General features: G+C 36.6%; 1 protein-coding gene across 1 annotated transcript; it reads left to right on the top strand.

Annotated features, from left to right (window-relative positions):
- Positions 1 to 4,159: 4,159 nt before the first annotated feature.
- Positions 4,160 to 8,190, top strand: LOC131319810 (protein DEFECTIVE IN MERISTEM SILENCING 3-like). The gene is made up of 8 exons (XM_058350216.1): positions 4,160 to 4,180; positions 4,299 to 4,424; positions 4,609 to 4,723; positions 5,234 to 5,471; positions 5,766 to 5,957; positions 6,043 to 6,363; positions 7,141 to 7,366; positions 7,890 to 8,190. The coding sequence occupies exons 2-8, from the start codon at positions 4,365 to 4,367 to the stop codon at positions 7,917 to 7,919; spliced, it is 1,182 nt and encodes a 393-aa protein (XP_058206199.1). The 5' UTR covers positions 4,160 to 4,180; positions 4,299 to 4,364; the 3' UTR covers positions 7,920 to 8,190.
- The last annotated feature ends 1,505 nt before the right edge of the window (positions 8,191 to 9,695 follow it).

Below are 9,695 nucleotides of genomic sequence, written 5' to 3'. Positions count from 1 at the left end.
CTGTCTATTTTTGTAGCCTCTTCCCCGGCTTTTTTCGGTTGTGTTTCGAAGGTATTCTAAATGCAACACTTGGTTTACCTATTCTTTTCCTGTACAACTTCAATTTTCTTTTGATTTTTGAGCTGTAGCGTTTTAAACTGTCCCGGGTTCAGGGTTTGTCGCCAGCAAGAACTGGGTTGGCCGTCTCCTCCTCAACTGAGTGAGAAACGAAAAAGTGGTGCTTGTGGGCAGAAGAGGTTTTTACGAAATCCAGGGGCATCATCGTTATTAGTATTATGGAATAAGAGGTTTTCTTTGATTTTTCTCCTTAAAAGTTTGTGATCATATTTTTTTTTAAAGTATAGTTGCGAAACATTTTTAAAATTTTTAAACTAAGTTTTGAAACCAATTTACTCAAATGTCTTTCTTTAAAGTCATATATGCTCAACTCAATAAGCTGGTAAACTCGAACATGGCATCCAAACTTTCAAACAAAGCCTAAAGCCTGGAGCAAAACAAACTACTAAAACCCTAATTAAACATGTACAGAGTCTTTTATAAATTCGAAATACTGAAAATACTTTTGAACTGATGGGATGCCGCAATACACCTTTGTAGTACTACAAGTCCGGGTACATGTCTATTAGACCTACATTGTAAAATAAAACTATGGGTACACCGTTTGGTGTACACCAAATGCACACCGCGTTGTTTGAGATTTATCTCGAGGTTTCACACAAATAATCAGAGCCATTCAATTTATCTAAAAATGTATTTTTTAGGATCACTTTAAACAATCAGCTAGTCGGCTATTGGTAAGAGCTCGATCAGTTTTTTGCTCAAATTTCTTACACTAAATTGAGCAAATAATCTATCAAGCTCCAACCGATATTCGACTGAGCTAATTTTTTTATAAAATTATTAAAAATACATTTTAAACAAATTGAACATTTCTAATAATTCGTATTGGTATGGAACCTCAAATTGACATTTCTAATGGGATTGGAAGAACTGAAGTCTATATTTAAGCTAAAAAAGTCAAAATAAAAATTGATTTTTTTGGCTTAAAAGTGGATACTTCCCAAAATATTTAGGTAAAAATAATTTTTTTTTTATGATTCCTCTCATTAATACAAATCAATGATCCAAAAAAATATTGTTCAAAATTAACAAACACAAAATTTTTTTGAATAAGAACTAAAAGTGCTAAACTTTTGCTTATCTGTACCTAAATTTGTAAAACTTTCTCCCCCCGTTTTATTTTAAATGTCTCCTACGGGGATTCATGCATTTTCAAACTAAAAAAAACATATTTCTACATATTATTATTTTTATTTTTTTATACCAAATTAAAGTTCTTATTGAATATTTTAATTTGGTGAAAGAAATTTTAAAAAAATAATGTGTAGAAATATTTTTTTGTTGTTTGAGATTGTATGAATTTTCACAAGGGACATTTTAAAGTGGGACGGAGAGTACTCAACTCAAATTCGAGTAAATGTACGTCCAAGGGCTGGAGATTCTCTCTATGCCCTAATTAGACATACACTCTAACACGTGGTCTTGTGATGTGTGTCGTGCTTGCTTACATCGAACGTAGTCATTTTACTGGCGTAGTCTCCTCTGTATTATGAGCGAGATACTCCCGTGAGAGTGAACATCTAGAGAGACAGAGAGAGAGAGAGATTTGATCGGGAGCTCGCCTTCCCCTTCCACCATGTTCCCATCGAATCAACAGGCATGTCTATTTTTTTTTTTCCGCATTTATCAAATTTCAAAGGAATGCAGGTCTCATTTGCTTCACATTTGTCAATTTTCAAAGAATGCATGACCCTTTGCATTAATTTCGCTCTTAGAAAATTTGCATGCAAAAGATGTATCTCATTTAGCTGTACTCCTCTGCATTTTAGTTTTAGTTCCTGATTCTGCTTTTTAGGAGTGGTGTTATATTGGGCCCCTGATGTTTGAAGTTTACTTAATACTAGCAGACTAGTATTTTTCTTGTCTCTTTTGTATTTTGAAACGCGGTACTATAGATTCAAAACTATAAGAAAAAACTGGTTCTGTTTCAATTTGTTTTACTTATTTTTGTATTTTTTTTTGGAGGGTGTGGAATTAGTGCTGTAGTGGGTTTACTGGGATTGTTGGGACTGAAGGCTATAGAAGCGTATGTATATAGCATATGAAGCTTTGGAAATGGGATTTGGTGATGAAAAAATTAGCACTTAAAAAAGGGTACAAGCAGTCTACAAGGAGTAATAGTTAACGGCTTAACGTGGTTTGTTCAATATCAATGCTCCTCTTGAAATTCAAGATTGTGGTACCATGGATTTAAAAGAAAATCCGCGAAACGATCCCGATTGTCAAAATCCAGTGAATGAGAAACAGTCTAGCTCTGATAGTGAATTGCTTAACTGGCACTTAAACTGGATGTCTGTGCCTAATGGCTTTTGTCAGTTTACCAGAACAAATATAAACCAAACCAAACAGGGCCTTTAAGTCACAATCAATTGAGGCGACATTATTTGTGCTTTGCCATTCATGGCAGTTTGAATGTGTAATGGGAAGAGTGGATGCTGGTTTGGATTGCATCAGTCATTGTTGTTTATATCATGGAGAGCAGAGTTAACACAATATGAGAAAACCATCAAAATTCTTGTTAGCAACATGTGCATGCTCATCCCCAACGCTGACCCCCTACCCCTCTGTGGAATTAAATGTATAAATACAAATTAGAAATACAACAATAGCTACTATCACTTGAAGCCAAATGCCTTGACAAATGCCTGACAATACAATGTCCTATTTGCACTGTATTGTAGTATATGCCATTGTCTTGGAGTTCTCTGAAAAAGTTCATTGTACCACTTTAAGGGAGGAAATCATTTTCCCCTTTGAAAATGGTTCTCTCTTAGTTCATATCACATAGCTATTATGTCCAGCCTTGGCTGAGTGGCATGAGACAACAACTAAAGGGCTAGCCCCCCGAGAGGTCGCAAGGTCAAATCTCACGAAGGCCAAAAGTTCCAAACCTTGGGGCCACTGGAGCCTAGAGGTTTGCATCGTCGTTTACTTTAGGGCATCAGGATTAATCGAGTTACATGCAAGTTGGCCCGAACACCCAGTTATCAAAAGAAGTTGTGTCGAGTGATCTGCTATTGACTTTCTACAACCTAGTTTGAATAGACTCAAATGTGGGTGGTGTAGTTTCATGTCTAATCATCTGGTCTCTAAAATTATGTTTCTGAGTACACGGGAACACGAAAAAGTATCCATATTTTTGTATTACCTAAATAGTGTTTACAAGGTGTCATGCATGCAGGCATGTCATGAATATTATGATAGTCTTAAACACAAGTACATGTTGAACTGAAATTCTTATACATACTTTAACGGGACAAATGTCATATATACATGTTGGCTAATAAACGGTACTCTTGTTCAAGTGGCAATCACACGGGTAGTTACAGACATTGAGAAGAGTTCATGCAACAATGGCTACCATATGAACAATTCTCCATCATGGTTCATTTACTTTGCATATGTCCACTTCCAATTCTCTAGGTTGCCATGAAAAGTAGTTGATGCCTTTTTGAGGGAAACTCAGAAATTGTCTCATTGGGTGTAGCAAGGTACATAAAAGATGAAATTAACTTGACATAACCATCACCACAGGGTGAGGCATTGGTATTGTACTAGGAGGAATTTCCTCATCAATGCTTGTAGGAATCAAATGGAGGAGAAGGAAATACGGCTGGAACTGGAGTATCTGAATTTGATCTCATTATTATTATTATTATTTTGGCTCAGTTAATGATTGGGTTCTTTTCATAAACTGTTTCTCCCTTTATGAAATGTTTATTTGGACTTTGGAGGATACTTGTTGCAAAAGGGTTCTTCATATCAACATGTAGGGTATTGCTTCGTTAGGAAACAGGAAAAAACCACGTATTTTTGGAAAGCCTTGCGTATTGCATAATTGGCTGACAGTTTACGGTCTATCAGGTCTTGACTCAGTATTCAGAATCAGTACCATTGTCTATTAGGTCGTTACTCACTGTTAAGTATGCAATTGATTCACGTTGATATTTCTAAGCAAGATATTGTTCTTTGCTTTAGGAAAAGAGTCTCTTTCAGTGTCCAGTAGATCCATATTTGCTCGTTTAATGCATCAATGTAAAGATAAGAAGAAGAAAAAAAGGTGCACTATATTCACAGGATGTGTGTGTTGGCTTGTCATACTGTATTGACTTGGAAAGGATAATTATGGTCTATGAACACCTGATGATTTGTTTCTTTCTGATTTTTGTTATACAAAGGCTTCATCCAACCAAGATCCATCAGTACTGAAGCATGTGGGCCACAGTGATTCCTGTTCGAATGCTATGGATGGAATGCCAAATGGAGCACCTTATCAGGCGGAAAGAGTTCTGTGTACTGCTAAGGTTGTTGAGGATTTTTTTGGGAATTGCAGGGTTGTGACATAGTATTTTGATGAATGATATTTTGTGTCTTGGTTCTTATGCTGGTTATGATGTAGTTGGCACATAGATCTTGTTAAACAGTTCATTTTCATTAACAAGGGAACTCGTCAACTGGAGTAATTTTTTGTTTCCTTAATCCCACCAGAAATACGAGAAGGATATACAAATGCTAGGTCTACGAATAAAAAAGCATGAAGAGAACATCAAATTTCTGAAGGCGCAGAAAAACAGTTTGGATGACACCATTCTAGACATGCAAGGTATGTTGTCCTTAATTTTCAGTTAAAAGTAGTGGAATTACTGAAAATAAACAAGGGTAACAAAAGTCACCGTCCTCTGAAGTTTTACTCTCTCATTTTCCAATGTAATGTTCTTAAAATATCATATTTTGCAAAAAGTTGCTAATGCCAGACATCGAAATAGATTGGCACCCATTGCTCTCCATGAGAGTGATTGGCGTTTTCAATTATGAAAATAGAGTGAACATGACGAGTGAATTGCATCATCTAATGTCCTACCACTTTCTACATATCAAAGACGAACATACTTCTCTGAGATTACTGTACATTGTTTTATGTTGTGAAGTTGATCAGATATACACTCAAAACTTGATTTTGTGGATTATTTTGATCATTTGAAATCTATTGGAACCACTTTGGAAGCGAAATAGTTGAGTTTGATGAAGTTTAAGAGCTCGATTTTCTTGCTATCATGTACAGTTTGCTTTAATCATTCTCTTACATTTCGTTTTCCTTACAATATTGTCTCAGTTAGTCTTGGGAATTACCATTCTTCAAGCTCGCCTGTGATCAAAGACGAGGATCATACTCGTATGAAAAGTGAGGAGGAAACATTAGAAGATATAATAAGGCATGAAAAATCGGCAGCTAGCATTTTGTGCTTGCTGAAAACTCGTCATGCCAGTCAGACTCCTCATCTTGCATTAAGCAAGGATGTGTTGGGTGTTGTTGCTCAACTTGGGAAACTGGATGATGACAATCTCAGCAGGTTTGTTTGAAGTTGCGATCTTTCGTGTTTTTAGTTGTTTACTTTGTGGGTGGGCTATTGGTATGGCTTGGTAGCTTTTTTGGATGTTTTTTCAGCTGTTTTATATGGATATGCAAAGCATTACTTGTCACATGTTAGTGATAGAAGGCTACAGATTGAATGGCTCAGTAGACCTATATGTTTGGGTCCCACTTTAGTTTTGGCTCAAAGTTGCCCAAAAACCATTTTTACCTAACCATTTTCCTTCAGCATATAATATATTTGACATGGTGTTTTGTCTACCTCTGGAGCCAGGCTTCTCTCAGAGTACCTTGGGATAGAAACTATGTTGGCAGTTGTCTGCAAGACTAATGAAGGTGTTAAAGCTCTAGAAACATATGAAAAAGATGGTTCTATAACTAAAAATTCCGGTATTCACGAGCTTGGAATTTCTATTGGGAGGCAACTAGATGGCCGTTTTCTCGTCATTTGTCTTGAAAATCTACGGTATGTGGCCCTCTTACCATATTCTTCTTGTGTACTCTGGAGTTCTAAGTTGAGGATTCTAAAACATATACTTTTTGGTTCTCAGACAGTATAGTGGCGAGTTTGTTGCCAATGACCCCCAGATGAGGCTTGATCTTCTGAAGCCAAGTTTACCAAATGGGGGATCTCCACCTGGCTTTCTTGGGTTTGCTGTGAATATGATTAATATAGATACTGACAACTTATCACGTCTCACAGCCACTGGGAATGGCCTAAGGGAGACTCTTTTCTATAATCTCTTCTCCCGTCTTCAAGTGTACAATAAAAGGGAAGACATGTTACAGGCTCTTCCTTGCATAAAAGATGGAGCTATATCTTTAGATGGTGGGATAATAAAGCCAACAGGCATCTTTTATCTGGGCTGTAGGTAAGAGTCTCAGATTGATATGGCATTTCACTTGCATACAATGATAAAATTCCTCCATATTTCCTCCGCAAAATATTATGAGTTGTTGCAACTCTTTTTTTCCCCCTTTTTTTCCTTTTGTGTTGTGGTTTAGTTTAATCCAGGTGTCTTTTTATTTATTGGATAGTACTGGTGTCTTTGGTAGTACCCTTTTTAGAAGCTCTGTTGTGTGCCTTTGTGATGTATAGAATAGCCATGATCCGTCTGCAAAATTTGTTCTGGTCAAAAGTTAGCTAATGATTCTATTCAGCCTCAGATGTTCAATCTGTTGTATGTGAAAGGTTAACATTTTACGGGCCAATGGGTGTTGCCCAAAGAAATACTTTTTCTCGTTCCCAAGTTCCTTTTCAAATAGCAAGGAAAGATCTCAATTATTCCTGATGAATATTGGCGGCAGATTTTCGTTTGCCTGTTCAAAGGTGATAGGATTTTGTGCACACTTGGGGGTAGAGTTCATAGCAATGCTTACGTGTGATTGTAAGAGATCACTTTTAAGTTTGAACCTTTTCCTTACATCGTTCACCTGCCTTTTTTTTTTTTTTTTTTGGTACTTCGGAATATTGTTCACCTGTCTTCTGGCTAGATATATATCAGCTTTGTCCTTCATCCAGTCAAGTTTGTCCTTCCTGGCGTAACTGCCAAATCTAATAAAAATGCTGTTCGACCTTTCATATCTAATTACAATATTGTTCTTTGCTCTCTCTGCTTTATTGTTCCTTTAAATCTCTCTGATTTAAGGGCCAGCATAAATGTGAAATTCCCCAAAGGCTGTGGGACATCAACTCTACCCGCGAACTATTTGGAAACTGAAAAACTGATAAAGGAGATGAAATGGAAAGGAGAGAAAATTCAGGAAGATATGCAGAGAGAACAAGCATTACTGAACCACGCAATGTTCAGTTTTGAAGTGAAGAAAAAGGAGTTTGTCAAGTACCTGGCAGAAAGCTCATCACACGTGACCCAGGTAATGATGGCCTTTTTGGCAAGTATGAAATACTTCAACTTGGAAGTTGTGATTCTTGTTTGAATGCATTAGCCGACCCAAATTGATTGAGACAAGATGCTCGGTGTGGCTTAGTTTGGTTTGGATTATTAAGTGGCTGCCAAGCAGATAAATAAAAGTTAATTTTCTGGAGGTTGGCATGGAGTTATACATGTGATTTAAAATTGGTGATTATAATTTTCCTGTTGGGCAAATATATTTTGTCATCTTAAACCACTTCAATCTAAGTTAGGTTGAGCTGCTTTTTCGACAACTTACAATCAATTGTAGATCCAGTGAAGCACTGTTCTGTGGTTGACCAAACAAATGTATAGAAAGGAATGAAACTGGGTAATGATGTTCACTTTTGACTTGATAATTTCCCTCCCCGGGTCCTATTGATTTGAAAGGCCAAATAAGCGAAGCCTTTAGCTCTTAAACTGCAACTTTACAAATCTTTGATCTTTTTACGGAGTATAACATATGGTCTTAATGCAATCCGCAGCATCAGACAAGGCAGGGCGGGACAGATTGATTCAGACATGATATTTCCCATGAAGAGCTGTCAATCTTTGCTGGGACCTTCAATTGTTGGCGCAAAATGAAATTCCATCTCGATGGAGAGACGGGAAATGTGTTCTCTTAGTTTGGTCAGAGGAATTGTCTCATCCACTTTGGTTCCGGTCAATTCTGCATGTTGTAAAGTAGAGGTGGTAAGTTTGCATTGTTTTTCTGATGCATGTGCTTCTGTAATACCATGTAACATTGATTGCATTTACATCTAATCTAATCAAGCTTGCAACAAATCATGACTCTCTCAGTTTTCAGATGTCATTCAAGTAAGTACTCCACTAGAGTCGAAGCGTGTTCACAGTTTGATCTGTGTTCACAGTTTGATCTCGTTTCACCGGGGAATGTACTGCCTCCGGCTCCAACCACTGGGTATAGGCATCAGTTGATTCTCATTTTGGAGGCTTTAAAAGCAGTCATTTTATCTAATTCAAACACTAATGCAGTTCTCCATTTACCATGCACAATTTATGGAACCAAATGCGCCTCAAGTTGGACACAAAAAGGATTTTCTAATTAGTCTACGATACTATTTCAACTCAATGAAGCCTTCTCTTTTTCTTTTTCTTTTTTTGCCGAATTTTTGGGATATATTGGAATCCAATATGCTTAAAATTGCAATAAACCCATTCTTATGATTCCCAACATGCTTCAAGTGATTGAAAGGCTTCCAAATTTGTCCGCCTCCATCCTACAATATCTTCAAGTGGTTTAAAAATAGAGATAATAGGGGTAGTTTCTCAAATGTGCTAGATGTACTAAAAGATAGATTTTTCACTTTTAGCCGGGAAACTAGCCCGTATTTGCAAATAAGGACAGACAGATTCTCTTGAAATCCAATATGCATCAAGTGATTACAATGCTGCCAAAATCTGTCGGGCCTATAAAATCTATCAAGTGTTCTATTTGGAATTTGGTTAAGGATTGAGCTCGTTTGGGGTTAATGGTTGTGTGAAGAAGAACAAAAGAACTGCATGCACAAATTTAGGAGAAGGATCCTGGTTGGACTGTCCTGTTGAGCTTATTGTTGGCTTCTTTCATAGTACTATTCTTTTTGCAGTCGAAATGGGTTATTTTTAAAATTTCATCAAGAACGTTGGCTATATGTTTTGAACACATCTCTATATTAAGAAAGTAGGCTCGATAAAGTTCCACAAAAGAATCCAATAATTCGGTCCAATCCCTAAAACTAATTGAATAGGAGTTGTCCTTTTTTTTAAAATCGTGTTTATTAATTTTACCTGGTTTTGTGGGCTTTATTTTCGATATTTTAAAAAATGTGTAAAAGTCAATTTTTTTACTTTTTCGATTTGTCCTGGCGAGACGAATCAATAATCCACAAAAATTAGACGCAAAATTAACAAACGCAAAATATTTTTTATAAGAACAAAAACAAAAAAAAATTCAAAAATCTTAAAATCATCAAATTTACGTGAGCGGAAAAGAAGACAGTAGGTAGTAGTACTATACCATGGAGATCTTTTTCGTGTGTGAATGGAATTGTCACCCATGGTTTTGCTATGCAATGGGTATAGAGTTTTACTCCCACTTCAACCGCGTGTTTCTAGATTCCTCCGGCCTGATATTTCATGATGGGCCGGACTATTTGCAACTGTGAATTTGTTATACGTAGCTAATTCATAAGAAAGAATCCAAAATTTTATTTTTATGAATTGGCTACATGAAGCAAATTCGCATGAAGCAAATTCACAGTTGTATTTAGCAGTCCCACCTCTTACGA

The sequence above is a fragment of the Rhododendron vialii genome, chromosome 3a (genome assembly GCF_030253575.1).
Source record: "Rhododendron vialii isolate Sample 1 chromosome 3a, ASM3025357v1".
NCBI classification, from domain to species: Eukaryota; Viridiplantae; Streptophyta; class Magnoliopsida; order Ericales; family Ericaceae; genus Rhododendron; species Rhododendron vialii.
Note: the sequence above shows the minus strand (reverse complement) of the source record. Positions and strands in the feature narration are given on the sequence as shown.

Coding starts and splice junctions, on each gene's coding strand:
- LOC131319810 (XM_058350216.1), top strand. CDS start 4,365: ATGGATGGAATGCCAAATGGAGCACCTTATCAGGCGGAAAGAGTTCTG. Junction 4,425..4,608: donor GAGTTCTGTGTACTGCTAAG/GTTGTTGAGGAT, acceptor TAATCCCACCAG/AAATACGAGAAGGATATACA. Junction 5,472..5,765: donor GATGATGACAATCTCAGCAG/GTTTGTTTGAAG, acceptor CTCTGGAGCCAG/GCTTCTCTCAGAGTACCTTG.